The 21582-nt window shown below is 43.5% G+C and overlaps 1 protein-coding gene across 1 annotated transcript in view; it reads right to left on the reverse strand.

The window, feature by feature from the left end:
• Positions 1-21582, reverse strand: part of ULK4 (unc-51 like kinase 4) — a 704158-nt gene that overhangs the window by 496044 nt on the left and 186532 nt on the right. The window contains exon 20 of the mRNA XM_083188569.1: positions 2374-2535. Within this exon, the coding sequence (XP_083044695.1) occupies positions 2374-2535 (162 nt within the window). The remainder of the gene's footprint in view (positions 1-2373; positions 2536-21582) is intronic.

The following is a 21582-nucleotide window of genomic DNA, read 5'->3' on the forward strand; positions in this document are numbered from 1 at the left end:
TATATATATATATATATATATAATATCACACTCACCCCATCCACAGCAGCAAACGGAGCAAGACAAACGGATCAGCACTCGGTAATTGGTGAAGAAAGATAAAGTGTATGTCCCGGTTTTCCCTGATGAAAACCGGGACACCCCGGTTGAAACAGCTGTTGGGACAGCTGTCTGCACTGTTTGTTACAACATGCGTGTAATGTAAATACACTTTATCTTTCTTCACCAATTACCGAGTGCTGATCCGTTTGTCTTGCTCCGTTTGCTGCTGTGGATGGGGTGAGTGTGATTCTATATTAACATTTCTGGACCCTGCACCGACTGAGCTTCCTACAAGTGAGTGCCATCTTGCCTTTTTCATTATATATATATATATATATATATTTATATATATATAATGGAAAAAAATTCTGGAAAGCTCATTGTCTTCATGCGCATTGTTGTATTGGCCATGTAATAATAGCTTTCAATATTAGAAGTTTCTACTTATTCAAATAAAATAAAAGTTCTTAAGGAAGATGAATGGGTAACATGATTGCAGTACTCAAACACAATGCTGTGCTGAGTTGTGTCACTTCACTTTACAGAGCTGTAAAAGGAGGTGGAGTGGTGAAGGGAACTGACACAATTATGTTAGCTGAGTGAAGGAGGGAATTAAATATACATTGAACATAAAGTGTATGTGCGATCATGTGGTAGGGAATACAGGGCCTGATTCAGGTCTGGTCTCTATATGAGTAAAGTCACAATGTAACAATGCATGGCTCGTAATGTGTATGTATAATATGGGTCCTGTCTTGTTGTTCACAGGGTATGTAACAATATAAGCAGGGACAGTACAGTTATCACACAGGGAACACATACCCGCGAGCTGCACAGCACCTAGGCAGCCATCAGCGCCACCACTGGTCACCACACAGCCAGGCAGGCAACAATACAGCAGGGACAGTACAGTAATCACACAGGGAACACATACCCGCCGAGCTGCACAACACCTAGGTAGCCATCAGCGGCGCCACTGGTCGTTGCAACAGCCAGGTAGGTAACACTTAAGCTGAGACAGGAAAGTTATAGCAGAGACAGTACAGTTATCACACAGGAGACACCGGGTTACATATGGCTGAGTGCACAGTTCCGAGGCAGCCATTTGCGGCGCCATCTAGTATTAAGTATTCTTGACCATGCCCTGTAGATTGTAAGCTCAACTGGGGAAGAGGCTGAGATGAATGACTCAACACTCTCTGTAAAGTGCTGGAGAATAAACATGTGCTATATAAATAACATAATATTTGTGGTTAAGTGCAAACAATTTGGAAGGAAAATAATCACAGCTATTTACATGCATGTCAAATTTTGATTTTTTTTTCTAGCCTAATTAAGAGGAAAACTTAACATTAGGTCATTTAACCTAGACATGTAATCAATATTCTCACACATTTTAGCAATTCGTTATACTTCAGTAGACGTAGTATCTATGTGCTGATGTGCTACCTCTGCAAACACTGAAGCATATAAAACCTTTGTGAGCACTAGCAGCATGTAAATGCCCCTGGTACTCTACCCTATTTGCATTACAACAATTGGCACTTAGGAGGTTATTCTGATTTGATTGTGATTTTTAGCAATTGTGCATTAGCATTTAGGCGCATGTGCAGCCGCTTGATGTGAGCGGGCACATTGAATTGCTTATTTGCTGTTCTGTTCGCACTTAGCAGTACAAGAGGGGGCAGGAGCAGCGGCGACAGGTTGCACGCATGGGAACACCCAACGTTTCATGGTTGTACCAATTAAAAGGCCGGGCATTCCCATGGCAATTCGGCGATGACACGGATTCCGGGGGCAGGCAGCTGACATCACCGGATGTCAGCTGCCAGCCCACTTCCCGTACAGGAAGCCCGCAGAAAGTCACCTTAGAAAAAATTTGATGGTTGGCGACCATCAAATTATTTCCTTCCTGTACGCAAGCTACGAATGGATGTTTATGTTAAACATACATTCACACGCATGAGGGGGAACTGGGCATGCAAGGGGGGTAGCGTTCCTGCGGGTGGCAGGCAGTGTTTAAAACACACGCAAAGCCGCAAATTTTGCAGCTTTGCGTGTGAACCAGAATCACCCCCATAGTGTGTTAGTGCAGGGATGGAAACTGGCTTTCTTAAAGTAAAAATGGTTGACAGGGTGTAGTGAGCTCTAAAGAAAGGACAGCTGTGAGGGAAATTAATATATTTCATATACGATAATAACCTTACACAACTGACAGAAAGTAGAATGTAGTTCAGTTAGAGGCCTTAAGACTATAAAAATGCATGTGTGGTTGGAGACCCCTTATACAGAGAGTAACATGTAAAGGACCAATAGCATAAGGTTACATACCGATATAGCCGTTATCCTAAGAGAATCTACAGTTGAGTGGGTAAAAAGATACCACAGTGCAGGACCGATCTCTCCCGTAATGAATCCTTGGACATGTGAGGTTATTGTTGTGCAGACATTCTCAATAATTTTTGCAGTCATATGATGAATAACCGGCTCTTCCTAAACAGAAGACAATAAGCAAAATTTTTTTAAATAAACAAAAACACACCTGCCCAGGTGTTGTCGACATTAATCAGGTATCAATAAAGGTTTTATGTATATCATATTTTGATTAGATTTTATATTTCATATGGCCACAGTAACAGAATGCAGATGTTTTTTCTTCTGTTCCTGATTCTGATTTATTCACCTCTCCTCCAGCTTACGAGTGCTTCTGTGCACTAACAGGATGACATTTGCTCTGACTGTGACATAATAATTGCAGGGCTCTTGTGAAGTAAAAGGGAAATGCAAATATTTTGATGTGCTTTTGATTCTCTGATGTTCAAATACAATAAGAAGCCTTAATGGGGAATACACATGAGGGCGATTACAGACCCATTTCTAAGCAATCTGAGTAGATAACCTAGAAACAAAGCACAGGTTGCTCAGTGTTTATGGGCCCCAACAACAGCAATGTGTGGTCCCACTTAACTAGATTGCTCAGTCCAAAGCTCCTGTCACCCTGTGTATGTGTACGGGGCATTAAGAGGATACACCCAAACCTATACAAAAGCAATCATGCTAATCGGTGCTCTTATAAAATATAAACAAAATGTATTGGTTTGTATTTAGTGTTCCCGCTAGGCTGATTTAGCGGGGCGCTGCGCCCTGCCCGTTTTTTAAAGGGCAAAATGCGCCCTGCCCCTCTAGCAGCACCCCGCTAAAACAGCCTGGTGCCTGCCCGACTCCTTGCATGGGGAAGCCCAGCGCCACCTTAGACGGCGATGCCCGGCACTTCCCCGGCATCAAGGCACCTTCCCCCAGCATTTTCAGCGCGGCCGGGCCCGCCCACTTTAGTGACGCCGGCGGCCCGCTCACTTTAGTGACGCCGCCGGGCGGGCCCGCCCACTTTAGTGATGCCGCCGGGCGGGCCCGTCCACTTTAGTGATGTCGCCGGTCCGGGACCGCCCACAAGTGTGCCGTCGGCTGCCCTGGCCCGCCCCCCGGCGCCCTGCCCGGCACAATTTCTAGAGGGAACACTAGTATTATTAATTCTGTAAATATGGATATATTCCATCGCCAAGCGATTCCCTGCATTTGCATTGCGAGTGGATGTGTACGCTTACCCGGTCTGGGGATTGTAAAGGCCTTTCTGGTCCATAGATATTAATTTAAATAGATTTTTGACATTCATTAGCAGAGGTTCTCAAACTGTGGGTCCTGGCCCCAAAGTGGATATCGACCTTTTCAGCATGGGGTCATGACTCCATGTTGCTGACTATCAGGCTGATGACTTTTCTAATCTCAGTCAGTGATTCAAGGAGCCTGAATCTGTTGAAATGTTATTTTAGACTCCTCACATTGTGCCTCCCCAATGCTGCCATGCTTCTGCTGTCTGCTGACTACACATGTGACGTCATGACCTGAAATAACTTGCTGGGGTCCTGTGATTATTTTTATTGTTTGATGGTATGTTGATTGTTCTATTGTACAGCATGTACACTGTGTAACAACCTGTAACTCTAGGACTACATTAATAGGGTTTCACTTATTTCCCACAAATGATCTGGATGTGAGTTTAAATGAGTGAATCTATTTGATGAAACATTTCAGACGTTATTACAGATGTGCCATCATAAGCATAGCTTTTTTGCACCACATCACCAACATTTCATCAATATATGACTTCATCAGGGGTTCAGTTTTGACTGTAGAAAAGGATTCACATAGGGGTTGTTTCACAGGCCATATGTGGTGTTAGAACAGAAAGCTTTCAACAGTTCCTGGAACAAATGTTCTTATTCCACCATCATAGGAAGGATTTTCCTCCATAAATGGTGTAAACAATCCCTTAATTTTGCAATCTACGTTAATGCTCCAGTAATCATCCAAAGTTAGACATACTGTATAATATACGGGCTATTCAAACTCCAATACAATAGACCACCAAAGGTGTGCTCAGTAGTGTGGTTGTATCAGAATCTGTGAGTTCTACAACTTTAGTGTTTCATATAAGTATATATTGTTGAAAATAAAGTTTATGCCAAAACGCATGGCATGGTGGCTTAGGGGGTTATTCTGCTTGGTGTGGTGGGACCGTAAGCGGTCGGTTCGTTTGTTTGTTTCAACTGCACATGCGTAGCTTTCGCTATTCGCATGTGCGGCGACCTCACACCGCTCACGGACGGGTCTCTCCGTGTGAAAAAACCTGTCCGCAAGAGCACGGTCATTGTGGGCGGAATGGGGGCGTTTTTAGGGGAGCGGCCGGAATAATGAGGAAAACTGGGCGTAAACATGGGGGTGTGCACCAAAAATGAACGGTGCTACAACCGCCTCGATCGGCGAACGTGCCGTGCATTTTGGACCAAAAACAAGCGGACGCCAAAGATAGCTCCAGACCACCCCTAGAGATACCGTATGAGAGCGGACGCCTGGGTCTGCTAATTAACGCTGATTACTACACCTGAATGTAATAAGCAATGCTGCAGCCTATTAAGTGAAAACCATGATTTCACTACCTGCAAGCCACGCACAGCCCTCAAACACATTGGAAGCATATCTTTCTACACTTCACTACATGTAAAGGTTGGTTTAATTTAAGGTAAGCTTCATTCTAAGACCTGCTTATATATGTCAAGGTAGATATTTTATAACCATCTACACCCATTCAGAAAGTGTTTTGGTATACTTTAAAAAGCAGGACACAGAAGTCGACATGTGTCCACTTTTTCACTGTAACACAAACATAACTGTTTTTATATGGAAAAAGACACATAAACCACATCTAAGAGCAACAAGGATGTTTTTGGACTCAATTTCTACTTGCACTTTGGCGTACGCTCAGATATACGGAAGGTTTTGGTATGAAAGCGGACAACATCCGTCCGTACATGGTGGCGTACGCTCTGATGTATGCCAGGTATCGGTGGCTAAGAGGGAGAACCGTCCGTACACTGTGGTGTACGCTCAAGTGTATGCCACTCCCCATTGTCTGTGTTTGTGACCGCCCGTGTGCGGCTGTTCTGTGGGTGGACTTTCGCTCACCGCGAGCGTACGGTGAAACGGACCGTACGTCCGTTTCACCGACCTAACCAAAATAAGGCCCTTAGTCACAAAGTCTGTGGCGTGCCAAACTGAGGTATGTAACTCAATTGTGGATAGGTGTATAAGGACACATCTGTATTGCTTACCGAGATTATGGGTTGGTATTCCATCCCTGCCGATATTTCCGATAGACAGAAATATAGGTAGTTTTCCCCGAAAACAGATCAAATTAACTTTGGATCTATTCAATGTTTTTATAATTTTTCTGCCTTTCAGAAACATTCTGAAAGTTGGAAAAGACGTGGATTGGTATATCCATGTCTTTTCTGTTGCAATTGACTTCTTATTCAACAATTTAGTGGCCGTTTTCTACAATGCAGATTCCGCTATTAAAATAGTTGAATCTGCATCGGCGAGTTCCGTCTGAAAACTGAATACTCCCTTAGAGAATGGAGCCAGTCTTTGCATGTAACCCCTGTTTTGCTTGTTCCTAACTCAAGCTTTAAAGTATTTCACTGCTGCCTCAGTACTATCTGCTGGACCCATACTAAATAGTTAAAGGTTGTTCTATTAGATGAATTGTCAACTCTCTATTTCTCTGCATCATATGCAACATATATTAAATCAGTCACAGCTTTAACACATACAGCATAAGGAGTTTCCACTCTAATGAAGCACTATGGGAATTTCATAGTACTTCTGTTTACTTCATGATCTTTATACATCCAACTATCTGGGGGATTCCTTGACACACTGTTTCTCCTATCTTTGGGGAGTTGATTATACAATTTCCCCATTATATGTACATCCTAATAATTAATGCACATACTGTAGCTTTTATTATGGGTATATGTTGCTGAGCAGCATATGGACCCTTCCTGACACACACCTATATATATATATATATATATATATATATATATATATATATATATATATATATATATATATATAATAAACAATAACACAAGCATCTACAATAATTTTCTTGCCCATTTTGTTTAAAAATATATATTTTATATATAAATCATATCGTATATATCGTATCTTCTCCAGGGGGATGGATGGCAGGTTGTTTGTCTGATGGCTGTTGCAATTAAGCTGTAATTAATCCTGATGATGTCCTTTGTAAGACCGAAACGTCACGTCAATGGTATGTCAGCTTTTTCTACCCTGATGGAATAAAAACCTATTTTAGTTGTATTTATATGGTGAGTGCCCTTTTTCATCCAAGATATATATTATATATATTGTTTTATTTTATTTTAAACAAAATAGACGAGAAGATAATTGTAGATGCTTGTGTGTGTTGCACAATTTTAAAATGGCATTTTAATGGACAACAATATAATACCAGTTGAAGTATAAAAATATATGGATTTTATAAGCTGACTTTTAAAATTAGTATTTATGAGTATTTAACACCCATACTTTGGGTGTTATTCAAATCTGATCGCTGCTGTGAGATTTTGCAGAGCTGGCCAGATGAAGTGAAAACCCTCCCCGTGCAATAGCTTGCAAAAATATCGCTGACAGTCGTACAACTGCAAATCTATACACAACTCATTCACCATCTAATGATTTTTCCGGTGTGTGCAACCTGTGCATAACCCTGACCATTTCATTATTCTGTGATAGAAACAGACTGATCGAGGCTGGAGCTTATGTCATAGGGATACGGTCATTGGGTAACCACCAAGAAGGTCGACAAGCATTAGGTCGACACCACTAGGTCGACATGAGTTTAGGTCGACATGCAGTAAGGTTGACAAGACTTTAGGTTGACATGTATTAGGTTGACAGGGTCATTAGGTCGACATTGGTTAGGTCGACAGGGTGATTAGGTCGACATGTCTTTTTTACTGTTTTTTTGAGCCGACATGCGGTATTTCATGCCCTACCATCCAATAGGGTGTGGTGGGAGAATAAAATAGTGTGCGAAGCGTAGCGAGGCACCGTGCCCGAAGCATGGTGGACTAGGGGACGTGGTGGTACGTTTCGGTGTCCATGTCGATACAACATGTGTCGACAGGCGGTATTTCATGCCCTACCATCCACTAGGACAGAAGGGTTAAAAAAAAAAAACATGTCGACCTAATGACCCTGTTGACCTTAATCCTATTGACCTAATGATCCTGTCAACCTAGACTCATGTCGACCTTCCTGCAAGTCGACCTACACACATGTCAACCTAAAGGTATGTCAATGTAATGGTGTCGACCTAATGACTGTCTAACAACTTGCTGGTGACCAACTCATCCACACCCATGTCATACACCCTCCCTGAAAATGCCTGGGCATGCCTTGATTTATCCTGGCACTCCCAGAAAATGGCTGGTTAGCTTACTACCACCAAGCGCTGTCAGCCAAGTTGCGAGGGGATTTCACAAAAACGAATCACTGATTTTTGTTGCGGTTTGGCCTCGTGCACGCACACTACGATCTGAATGAATTTAGTCATTTCATAACACTGGGAAACAGTCAATATGTTGCCAAGGATTTAAAAGTAAATTCTGATTCCTTTTGTACTACTGATCATGAGTATCCTTATTTTTTGTGTGGAGTTTTTGAGATATGCATATTTCTTTAATATTTATGAACAATTAAATTAAACAATGTAAAAAATAGTTCCAATTTTTTTTTTTATTCTTATTAAAAATTGATTCGGAAAACTTTATTTTAGGATTTTCTTTTGTATTATTTTTGCAGGAAGTCCTTCTGCAGACTCATGTGACGATCCCACATTCCTTGGTATATTTATTTCATTACCTCAATATCCTGGTGGAACCAGTCACCCTGTTCTTCGCTTAAATCTCCTAGATTGGACAGAAGTGATCTAAAAGGCTGCGCAAAAAAGGGATTTCCGTTCGAATCCCTTTCTCTGATATGGTCCTGGTGACACAGCTCAACATTGGGATGTAGGAGTGTCCGTAGGAGCCAGGCACCTATCCTAAAGCTTTTGGAGGGTAGGCTCCTCCCTTCTGCATCCCAGACTCCTCAGTTCAATCTTTCAAAGCCACTGGAATACATTAACTCAGTACAAACGCCCTCACATATTATATGCACAATTTCAAAATAACTTTAAACCATATATAACATGAAACATCATGAAACTGGCATACTTACTGAGTGTAAGGGAGGGATCGCTGTGTCACCAGGACAATATCAGAGAAAGGGATTTGAATGGTAAGTTCTTAAAAAAATCCCTTTTTCTCTTTCAATGGTCCTGGTGACACAGCTCAACATTAGGACGTTCCAGAGCCGGTCCTTTGGGTGGGTACCCTCAGGTCTGCAGCTCTCATCACTGCTCGCCCAAATGATGCGTCCTCCGACGCGAACTCATGGAACCTATAGAATTTGGCAAAAGTATTAACAGATGACCTAGTGGCAGCCCTGCAAACCTGCTCAGCTGTTGCCCCATGTCGAACCGCCCAAGAGGTGGCGACTGACCTGGTGGTATGCGCATTAATCCTGGCCAGCACAGGCGTACCAACTTTAGTATATGCAAAAGCAATCACAGAACGCAACCAACTAGCAATGGTCTGCTTAGAAGCAGGCCAACCGATTTTGTGTACGTCATACAAAACTAACAAAGTATCAGTCTTCGTGACACTCTTTACTCTGTCCACATAAATGCGCAAGGCGCGCACAACATCCAAATTCCTCAATTTTTCCCTTTTCCTTGAACCCTCTGGGGGTTGAAACACAGGCAGAACTATCTCCTAAATCAGATGAAAAGCAGAGACTACTTTTGGTAAAAATTGGGGTACAGTCCAAAGGACCGCCCTATCATTATGAAATATAAGGAAGGGAGATTTGCATGACAATGCTCCCAACTCCGATACTCTTTTTGCTGACGCCACCGCCAACAAAAATACCAGTTTCCATGTGAGGAGTTTAAGATCAGCCAACCTTAACGGCTCAACAGGTGCCTTTTGAAGACACTTCAGAACAGAGATAAATCCCATGGCGCTACTGGTTGCTTGTAGGGAGGTTTCAATCGGGACACCCCCTGCAGGAAGGTCTGTACTTCCGGTAATAATGCAATCCTTCTTTGGAAATAAATTGACAAGGCCGAGATCTGCACTTTGAGTGACTGAAGGCTTAAATCAGATGAAAAGCCATCCTGCAAAAACTCCAGCAATTTAGCCAATCTAAATCGCGATGTGTGTGACTTCTGTCTTTCACACCACCTTATATAGGTCTTCCAGACCCTATAATAATTTGCAGAAGACACTGACTTTCTAGCTTTAATCATGGTGTTAACCACAGCCTCTGAGAACCCTTTATTCCTCAAAATGGCGGTTTCAACAGCCAAGCCGTTAAATTTAGCCGAGCTGAATCCAGATGGTTGAACAGACCTTGACTCAGAAGGTCTGACCTCAGCGGTAGACGCCACGAGTCCACAGACAATCTCTGAAGTCTCGAGTACCAGGACCTCCTTGGCCAATCTGGGGCCACTAAAATCACCAGAATTGACTGGTCCTGGATCTTTTTCAAAACTCTTGCCAGCATTGGGACTGGCGGAAATGCATAAAGTAGATTCCCCTCCCAGGAGATGGTCATAGCATCCACTGCTTTTGCCAGCAGATCCCTCGTCCTGGCATAGAACCTGGGTACCTGATGGTTGAACCTGGATGCCATCAGGTCCACATCCGGAGTTCCCCATTTCAGTGTAATCTGACGAAATACTTGTGGGTTCAGGTTCCATTCTCCTTCCAGCAGCTCCTCCCTGCTCAGGAAGTCGGCCTCTATATTCTCCACCCCAGGGATGAATATTGCTGACAACGCTTGTACATTCTGTTCCGCCCACAAGAAAATCCGGGACACCTCCCACATAGCCAGCTTGCTGCGTGTGCCTCTCTGGTGATTCAGATACGCCACAGCTGTGGCGTTGTCGGTCTGAATCCTTAAAGGGAGCCCCTGTAATCTTTCTCCCGCCAGAGAAATCACCTTCCACACAGCCCTCAGTTCCAGGATGTTGATCGGTAAGGCAGACTCCTCCGAGGTCCACAAGCCCTGCAGACGTAGGTCCGAGATTACTGCCCCCCAGCCCCTGAGACTGGCGTCGGTAGTGACTACCAGCCAGCTCCAGGACTGAAGAGACCGACCCCACTGAAGGGAATCCACCTCCGTCCACCATTTCAGGGAAGACCGAGTTTCTGGAGACAACACTATGTGTTCTGACTTCATGGTCTGAGTATTCCCCGACCAGGCTGTCAGAATGTTCCACTTGAACATTCGAGAGTGGAACCTGGCGAACTGTAACGTCTCGAAAGACGCCACCATCTTCCCCAGCAGCTTGAGGCACCTCCAAACTGATGTGCTCTGAGACCCGAGGATCTCCTGGACCAAGGCAGCCAGGTCCCTGGCCTTTGCCTCTGGTAGAAACACCCGATGTAGGTGGGTATCCAGAACAACTCCCAGGAATTGGAGTCTCTGTGACGGCACCAACTGAGACTTTTGTAAATTTAAAAGCCAGCCGTGAGCCTGCAAAAACCCGATGGCTTCTGCCAAGTAACTCTTTAACTTTTCTGCTGACTCTGCTTTGAACAGCAGGTCGTCCAAATATGGAATCACTGTGATTCCCCTCAGTCGAAGCACTGCCGCCATTACTGACATTATCTTGGTGAATACCCTTGGCGCTGTAGCCAGACCAAAGGGCAACGCCTGGAATTGCAAATGCAGGTCTCCTATCGCAAACCTCAATAGAGCCTGATGTTCTGGGTGGATAAGAACATGAAGGTATGCGTCCTGGGCATCCATAGACGCAAAAAATTCTCCCTGGTCCAGGCTTAGCAGCACAGACCGTAGAGACTCCATTTTGAAATGGTCTACCCACAAATGGATATTTAATGACTTTAAGTTTAGGATCGGTCGGAAAGACCCGTCTGGTTTGGGCACCAAAAACAGAGTGGAATAAAAGCCGGGATCACCACACCCTTCTCTAAAAGAGAGTAAGCTGCTCCCAAGAGAGCCGTACGGAGCCGAGCCTCCTTTGGTAGTGGTGTGGGAATGAATCTTCTCAGAGGAAGACCTTTGAAGGGAATTCTGTAACCCTGGGATATAATTTCTAACACCCAAGAATCCCGGTCGAACAATGCCCATGCGTCTCTGAACAGTGTCAGAGGTCCCCCCACCTTGACCACCGCCGGGCAAAACCCCTGGTAGTAATGCGGCGGGCTTGTCCTCTCCTTTGGTGTTTGGTTTCTTATGAAAGGAACCAAATTTAGACTTTGGGGCCTTGCCCCTGGAGGACTGAAACTTTCCCCTAAAAGACTGTTCTCGAAAGGACGCACCTCCTGTAGGGGAGGACCGGAAGGACGGCCTGAAAGCAGAAAACCTTGATGTCTGCTTGGCTGCAGGGGCTGGCAGGAAGGTACTTTTGCCACCTGTGGCCTGCTTAATAATCTCTTCCAGTTCTGAACCAAATAACAGCTTTCCTTTAAAAGCTAATGCCTCTAAGGCCTTCTTAGACTCGTTATCTGCCTCCCAAGCCTTAAGCCAGAGCACTCTCCTGGCATTGACAGACACTGTGGAAACTCTGGCAGCCATTTTGAGAGCTTCCTCCTCAGCCTCCAGCACATACTCTGCAGCTGCTTTAAGCTTCTCCGCAAGCAATAACACACAAGGGTCAGCATGTAAAATAGTACACAAATCATTGGCCCACACAATCATGGCCTTAGAGACACAGGCTGAAGCAATCAGAGGGCGTAGTGTGTATCCCACCCCTTCAAAGATTGCCTTGAGGTTACCCTCCAGCTTCTTGTCTACGGGGTCCTTAAAGGCTGCTCCCCCCTGCACTGGTAGCACAGTGGCTTTTGTCAAACATGCCACAGAAGCATCCACCACTGGAACTTTCTCCCAGAGATCTGCATGAGCCTCAGGCATGGGGTATAAACTTAAAAATCTCTTTGGCATCTGCAGCCTTTTATCGGGCGTTTTCCAAGACCCTTCCAATAAATCCTGTAAACCTTCATCTGCAGGGAAGGTAACAGCTTCCTTACGCTGCCGTTTAAACACACCTTGTGCAGGAGTTTTATCTTCCACAGACATATTCAAAGCCTGTTTTACAGCAGTAATCAAATCCTCCACCCCTGCGGCTGAGGAATCCTCAGAATCATCACCCTGCTCCCAGGGAATGTCTGCATATGCTCCATCCTCTTCAGCAACAATTAAAGGCACTGAGTAAAACCTTTTAGGGGTCCCCACAGCATCAACATCAATCTTGTCTAGTAATTCACTAAACCTGTTAATCCCCTTAGCAGTATCCTGCATGACCTGAAGAAAACCAGGATCTGCCTGGGCCAGAGGCAAGGAGCCAGAGGACTGCTGAGATAATGACATAGGTCTCTGAGAATCTACCAAGACATCACTCTGTCTGTCCAGCAATTGCACTAAAGCATTTACAGACCTGCCCAGGGCACTGGCCCACGCAGGTTCCAATTGCTCTACCCTCTGGGGTTCACAGCCGCGCAAGTAATACACAAGCCCCCCTTGGCCATCTGCTCAAGGACAAATTTCAGTGTACAGACACTGCAACCGCTCAATGTATTAAGGGCTCCCTCCCCCAAAACCACAGCCTGTTGCTCAGACATGATGTAAAGTAACAGTCACAGCGCATTCAATGTACAAGCGTTTATACAGAGCCAATGCACCCAGTCACTTATCTGTCTGCTGGTTTCAGATGTAGGGAAACGATGCCCAGGAAATCCAAACACTCTGCCAGGATCTGTCAGCCAGCTCAGCTGCAAGCGTTCCGAATGGCGCCAAAACAGAGTGAGGGAAGAGACCAAGTCCCTGCTGCTGCGGGGTCCGTGACTTTTGGCGCCAACCACCCCCAGACAGCCGCTCCCATTGCAGGATCTCCTAGTTCCAGTATCTCCCCCTCAGCTGGGGACCACTTGGAACATGCCTGTAACACACTGCTGTCCTCTCATATAGGAGCTCAGTGTGTAAGCTCCGCAGAAAATGGCCGCCGCCATCACGGAGCGCCTGTCCCCCATGATCCCCACCTAGCGTGAAGCCGGTTTCAGAACGCTCCGGAGCCCAGGCAGCTTCTTAAAAGAAGCTGTAAGCGCTGCACAGGGAGGCCAGACAGCGTCTCCCCTGTGCACAGCGAGCTGACAGGACGCGCTTCTGTCAGCTCCTGCTGCACTAGCAGTGTAAGGATTCACTAATAAGAATCCTCACACCGTTCCTACCTAGCTAGTGTAAAGTTAATAAAATAATAAAAACCCTAACTAACTCTAATCCTTCGGCTGCTCCGGCAGCCCTTTAGAATAGCACCCACTCCAGTGGGCACCTAACACAAACTGAGGAGTCTGGGATGCAGAAGGGAGGAGCCTACCCTCCAAAAGCGTTAGGATAGGTGCCTGGCTCCTACGGACCCTCCTACATCCCAATGTTGAGCTGTGTCACCAGGACCATTGAAAGAGAAAAGATGTTTCCATGTCTGTATATGTTAGATGCAGTCCTAATTGTCTTGTGTGCTATAAATTCCGATAGCAAAATATGAAATGAGTAAGAAATTAATCTTCAGACCTTAAATGAAAAAAAATTCTCCATTTGATGTAACAAGAGATTACAAAGCCAATCAATAAATATCCCCTAAAATAACATGCGAGCAGTACAAGGTTATTACCTACTACCTATTCCTATAAACCCCTCATACTACAAATGCAATCATTGTTTTTCAAATAACTTCTATTCCTATTTATCTAACTGCTTTTTCCACCTGAATAATATATGCTTCATTTGTACTTCTCACTTATACATTTATTGATTAGTTGGCATAATTGGCACTACAATTAAATAAACTGTAAGAAATGTACACTGTAATTGTATTATTCAGTCAAGCAATTCTATACTCTGCAGGAGAATAACACTCTAAAGATTAATTAAACTTTAGCAAACAAAATGTTATTAGTATAAACCAAAGGAAGGGGGGAAACCATGATGAAACCAATAGAAAACACATTTAAACTTAATAAAATGGCAAGTTTATCTATACTTACAATAAAATTTAAGGTTGTATCTGTATATTAAATTTATTTTGAGAAATAAACTTCTAAGTACTGTTTATTAACTATGGAGAATAAAAAAAAGGCAATTTTGGCAATGTTAACATTGTAACATAGGTGGGAACCAGCAATTCAGGCTGGCTGCAAAGTCAATTAGGGTCAACCACAAACTTGACTCCCCACTTCCCCAGGGACCTCAGCCTTGGTATTCATGTTTTGGCTGGGGAAACTTATGTAAAAAGTTACCACAGGCTGTTAGAGCCCGGTTCTGGTTATAAAAATATGGGTGACCCCTATACTTTTTTTTTTCTGTATTCTTGTAACCAGGACCAGTCCAGGAGCATGGTGCTGGTTATAGAAATATACCAAATGTGAATTCTTTTGGATTTACACTCTTAATTCCCAGATTCCTTCGTTTTAGTTAGTTTAGTATTAGTTTACGTATAATTATTAGGATGTGACTGTCTTTGTTAACTATTTTTTATTTTACTTTTATTGTATATGTAATGTCATTTTATCTTTACCTCATTATGTATTTTTTATTGTAATATGTTCTTTTTTTGCAAAATGAATATGATTACCGGCAATGGGCGAATCAATTCCCTCTTCATTTTTAGTTTTATTTTCCTTACTGATCAACATATTCATTTTTCTTAAGTGATAAAATATATATTTAATTTGTTTTATTTATTTATAAGAAGAGATATTAATCTCCCTTATTATTATTTGTAATAGCAGCAATATGCTTTTATCCTCAGCACTAACTAGCTAGATATATGCATTCCCAGCTGCAATTTAGCGGCTATTTGAAACGCATTTCCAGTCTGCATTGGAAAGCAGGCAGTAAGTAAGCGAACCAATCCGAAAAGCACGTGAGGAGAGAGGACCCTGCTTGCGAGAGTTTATATTCTTGAAAAGGCAATCATCTGCTGCAGGTTCTGTTTTGCTGCATGGTTTTGTTGTACAAAATTTAAAGTTGCTCTATAAAAATATCTCCAAATGTCTCCAAATTGCTTTTCAGCTCAGGTTTTGAAGGACTGTCCTGCAATCACAACACTCATCCTGATGCATGGTTTTGTTTGCATTGGCAATTGTTGTGAAGGCAGGTGTCTTCATAAACATAGCTGGGATGAGCTTCTTTAGGAGTCCATGCCTTGAATGTATCTGCCCTACATTAAAAAAAAACACATTCATGTACATGTTAAAGATTACACCTGCTGTCAATTTTGGGGCTGGCACAAAGGGAGTGGGGAACAGGGGGAGGCAGTGAGGCATTCTGCAGGAGACTTCCTGAAATGAAAGCAATCTCCCTCTCTCCCTCATTAGTCTAGCAATCTCCCTCATTTCACATAGCACACATTACACTGCTAAATTTTTGGAGGAGAAAGGAATGAGAGATATATACATTTACATTGAATCATCAGCACCATTTCGCAGCACTTTACCAAGTATCGTAGCTCTTACTAACTGCTTTGGGGCTCATCTACATTTGGATATAAATCATTTTAAAAGATTCCTTTCAAATGTAGCAGTGCACCAATCTCTTTTCACAATATCTCCATATATGGAACTAGACACACCCTTTAAGTGGATCATGACACGCCCCCTCAATGGGGCGCTGTGCAAAATTCTATTACCAATTATAAGCTCCCTGAAACTAGTATTCAAAAGTAGACAAGTATGGTGACAGGGAGGAATAAGAGTGGGTGAGAGAGAGGGTAGCAGGAAGAGGCAGACTGGCTAGGAAGTGAATTACATTTGAGAGGCAGTGGCTGCCAGGGAGAGGAAGATGGTGACAGTGGTAGAAAAGTTGACAGGAGGGTGGCAAAGGGTGGATAGGTAAAGGCAATGGTTGATGGAAAGGCAGTTACATAGTTACATAGTAGGTGAGGCTGAATAAAGACTTGCGTCCATCTAGTTCAACTTATGTTTATAGTAGCTAATCCTTTGTTGTATAGTATGTTCTGATATTTTAAAGACAGATTGTTACTTATTCATACCCGTGGATGTTTTTAATCAATAAATGTTTATCCAACCTTATTTTAAACGTATTTATAGTGTCTGCCGACACCACTTCTTCAGGAAGAGAGTTCCAAAGTTTGACTGTTTTGACTGAAAATAAAAATTTTCTTCTAGATGAACAAAATCTTTTTTCTTCTAATCTAAACTCGTGACCTCTCGTCCTAGATTCCTGTCTAGCAGAAAAAAGGGTGTTTGACAGTTCCTTATATTGGCCACTGATATATTTGTACATGTTGAGCATGTCCCCCGTTAAAGGTCTCTTCTCTAGTGTAAATAGTCCCAGCTTGCTTAATCTCTCCTCGTAGCTTAACCCCTTCCCGACATTTGACGTACATGTACGTCATGGTCGGGAAGTACTTCCCGACATTTGACGTACATGTACGTCATGACTTCTAACTGTCACTGCGTCTAGAGACGCAGTGACAGTTATGTGATGTCTGCTGTCCCTGACAGCAGACATCCCCCCTCGCCGCCCAGGGGGGGCAGGGGTGCCCCCCCCGGTCTGCGATCGCTGCGATTGGCTGTTCAAATCTGAACAGCCATTCACAGCGTTTCCTGTGTTACCGGCGGCTAAGCCGCTCGGTAACACAGGGATCGGTGGTGATCGGTGCTGTCAAGTACAGCACCGATCACCACCGATGTGCAGCCCCCCCTCGAACCCGCCGGGCACTCACCCGGCAGCAGCAGCAGCTCCCCCGGCTCCCCCGGAGCGTCTGGAACGCACGCAGCGCTGCCCTCCTCCCCCCTCCCCCCCGCAGCAGCAGCAGCAGCATGAAGCTGCAGAAAAAGTTAAAAATGAAATATATGCACTGAAAAAATATATTTTTATATATATATATATATATACACACACATATATATATATATACATATATGTATATATATATGTGTGTGTATATATATGTATATATATATATATATATACACACATATATATATATATATATATATATATGTGTGTGTGTGTGTGTGTATATACCGCACCGATTACCACCGATCGCCAGCCCCCCCCCCCCTCCCACCCGGCAGCCCCCCTCCCTCCCACCCACCCGGCTGCCGCAGCGCCAGCACCCCTCCCACCCCCCCGCCAGCCGCAGCGCCAGCCCCCCTCCCAAAGCTGGTGACTAAAATGGGGTCACTTGTGGGGGGGTTCCACTGTATTGGTGCTTCGGGGGTCTTGCTAATGCGACATAGCACCCACCATTCATTCCACCACCAAAAATCACTCCTTCCCTTCTGAGTCCTGCCATGCACCCAACTGGTATTTTTTGGTCACACGTGAGGCATTGCCGTACTCGGGAGAAATTGGGGCACAGATTTTGGGGTGCTTTGTCTCCTTCATTCCTTGTGAAAATAAAAAATTTTGAGCCAGAACTGCATTTTTCTGTAAAAAATTACATTTTTTTACACAAAAATGCAGATCTGGCTCAAAATTTTTCATTTTCACAAGGAATGAAGGAGACAAAGCACCCCAAAATCTGTGCCCCAATTTCTCCCGAGTACGGCAATGCCTCATGTGTGACCAAAAAATACCAGTTGGGTGCATGGCAGGACTCAGAAGGGAAGGAGTGATTTTTGGATTTTGCAGCACAGATTCTGGTTGAATGACCCCCGAAACACCCATACAGTGGAACCCCCCCACAAGTGACCCCATTTTGCAAACTACACCCTTCAGGGAATTCATCAAGGGGTATAGTGTACATTTCAAACCCCCCGGGGTTTCACCAATTTTGATACAACTGAGCTGTGAAAATGAAAAATTATTTTTTTTCATTTTCACTGCCCAGTTGTACCACAATTGGTGAAACCCCTGGGGGTTTGAAATGTACACTATACCCCTAGATGAATTCCCTGAAGGGTGTAGTTTGCAAAATGGGGTCACTTGTGGGGGGGTACCTAACTTTTAGCATCTTATGGTGCCTAGAAACCTACATTGTGCCTAAAAAATAATCTCATAAAAAGGAGGCTCCAAAATCAAGTAGGTGCTCCTTCTATTATGAAGCCTGTGGTTTGGTCACCGTGCACACTAGGGCCACATATAGGATATTTATGAAAACCAAAGTATTGGGGGAATCAATTTTTAGTCACATTTCTCTAGTAAAATCTACTGTGTTCCTTAGAAAAATGTATTAAATTTGCAAATCTGCAAAAAAAATGAAATTTTGAAATTTCACCTACACTTTCTTTTAATTCCTGTGAAACACCTAAAGGGTTAACAAACTTCCAAAATGCTGTTTTGAATACTGTGAGGGGTGCAGTTTTTGAAATGGCATCATTTATGGGGGTGTCTCACATACAAGTCACTCAAAGTCACATCATAACTGACCTGGTCCCTAAAAAAATCAGAGTTTGAAATTTTCTTGAAAATTTGAGAATTTGCTATTCATATTTAAAGCCTCCTAGTGTCCAAAATAATGAAAAGGAGGTTGAAATAATGATTGCAACATAAAGTAGACATATGGTCTTTGTTAGTTATTAACTATTTTGAGTGGTATGTTTATTTGTCTCACAAGCAGAAAATGTGACATTTTGCAAATTGCAAAATTTTCCATTTTTTCACGACATTTTGGTATTTTTCACAAAAAAACACAGACTGTATCGACCCAAATTTACCACTAACTTGAAGTACAATGTGTCACGAGAAAACAATCTCAAAATCACTGGGATAAGTAAAAGCAAAAAAAAGTTATCCCCACTTAAGTGAAACATGTCAGATTTGAAAAAAATGGCTCTGTCAGGAAGGCAAAAACTGGCTCTGTCAGGAAGGGGTTAAAGTCTCCATTCCTCTAATAAACTTAGATGCTCTTCTTTGGATTTCTTCTAATTCTATGATGTCCTTTTTATAGTGTGGGGCCCAGAATTGTACTCCATATTCGAGGTGCGGTCTAACCAATGATTTGTACAGAGGCATAATTACTTTTGAATCCCTAGTTTCCATGCCCCTTTTAATACATACTAGAGTTTTATTGGCCTTTTTAGTTGCTATATTACATTGAGCACTACACCCTAGTTTGTTGTCTAATTGGACTCATAGATCCTTTTCGAGTACTGAATTACCCAATTCATTCCCGCTTAGGTTATAACTAGCACACTGGTTATGTCTCCCAAGGTGCATGACCTTGCATTTGTCCACATTGAACCTCATCTTCCACTTTTTTGCCCACTCATCTAGATTGTCAAGATCATTTTGAAGCATGGTGACATCTTCTGATGATTTAATAACTCTGCTCAGTTTTGTATCATCCGCAAAGATGGTTACATTGCTGAGTAACCCTATCCCAATATCATTAATAAAAATGTTAAACAAATGGGCATGGTTGATAGAGGGTGACTTAGGAGAGAGTTAAATGTTAATGAATATATTTAAGTAAATTACACACAATTAGTACAATACAATATAAAATGAAATAAAAGGCTGATTATTATCCAGGAGTGAGCTATTTAAAGTGCTATATCACTGACTCAAGGGGTAAATGAGGTAAGTGCATATTACCACAAGGTGGGTGGTGGGTCATTGTCCACAGACCAAGAAAAAAAAGGGGGGGGGGTGTCACAGGTCCTCTCTGGTGCTGCGGTGTACGGATGTATAGCCGCTGGAGGTGTCTGTGAGGTGAGTTTTGGAGATAGGAGTCCCGATGCAAAAAGGGTACTCACTGGTGGTGCGGTGCCCCTGTAGCCGCTGGAGGAAATGGGATGGCAAGGTGGAGATGTAATTATCCTTGTTGTTGGTGGTTAATACTGGAACTCCACCTGTTGGTTATTTGCCCTGGATCATCCAGATATGGTTTGAGGTTGTGGGGGTCACTTAGGAATTCCAAGGTGAATCCCGCAATGGAGCAGTGACAGAAAGTGTCCAAGTGGTAAGTGACAGTCCTTGAGTCAGGAAGTAGGTCCAGGAGTGGGGAAACACCTAACGCATTTCGCTACTGGCTGTAGCTTTATCAAGGATTCGCTGCATGTTCCGGAGGGCTGGAGCATTCGTTGCCAGCCCTCCTTATTACCTTACTCAACGCACAGGGGCTCGCTGCCCCTGGCGCAGGGAGCTGGGGGCAGGGAGGTGGAAGCCTGTGCCGGAATGTGTGTGTGTGTGGGGGGGGGGGGCTCCTGGGGACACAGGCAGCACAAGCTGCCTCTCCCCCCCCCCCCCCCCCCAGGAGAGCTGGCAGGGGAGCTGTGGAGGGAGCCACTGCACTGGTCCCGCTCGTGCATATGTAATGAGCGGGACCAGTGTGAAGTGAATATCTGATGAGTGGCTCCCTGCCCCCTGCTGGCAAATGGGTAAAATAAAAATTTTAATGAATTAAAATTTAATACATTTTAATTAATTAAATTTTAATTAAATATATATTCATGTGCTGCAAGCACATGAATAAAAATAGTATGCCCCTTCACTGAATAAAATTAGTAATTTTTTTGACACCAAAAAAAAAAACCTTTGTTTTAAAAGATCACATTCCAGTTCACCTTAAAAAATGTCGAATGCAAAACGGTGAATCATGGCGAAAATCATGCTGAAAGAAGTTCTCCATCCTAGCATTGAATAAATACACTTTCGGCAAATCCCAGTGAAAACCCCATTGAAATACACGCAAATTGCAGCGAGCATGAAATGAAGAACTGGCCGGCATTCACTGTTCACTTTCGGCAAATAGTGAACATTGAATAGAGTGAATCAGATTTTCAGCTAAAAAGATTCACCGCAAGGAGTGAAAATGATTTGCCCCCCAAAAAAATGGTGAATCGAGAGCATTGAATACTGCCCAGTGGATGCATGGAGATGCAGAGTAAAAAGAGGCATGTAGTGACTGGGGAGAAGCAGTTGGTGTCAAGGATGCCAGTGGGGAACAGAGGAAAGGCAGAGGAAGACAAGGGGATTGCAGAAGATGACTAGAGAGGCAGTGGGTTTTTAATAAATGACATTTCCAATGTCCTCCCTCCACATCCTACATTGTGTGCTCCTGTTACCCCCATTCAT

Source organism: Crinia signifera, chromosome 5 (assembly GCF_055691185.1).
Source record: "Crinia signifera chromosome 5, ASM5569118v1, whole genome shotgun sequence".
NCBI classification, from domain to species: domain Eukaryota; kingdom Metazoa; phylum Chordata; class Amphibia; order Anura; family Myobatrachidae; genus Crinia; species Crinia signifera.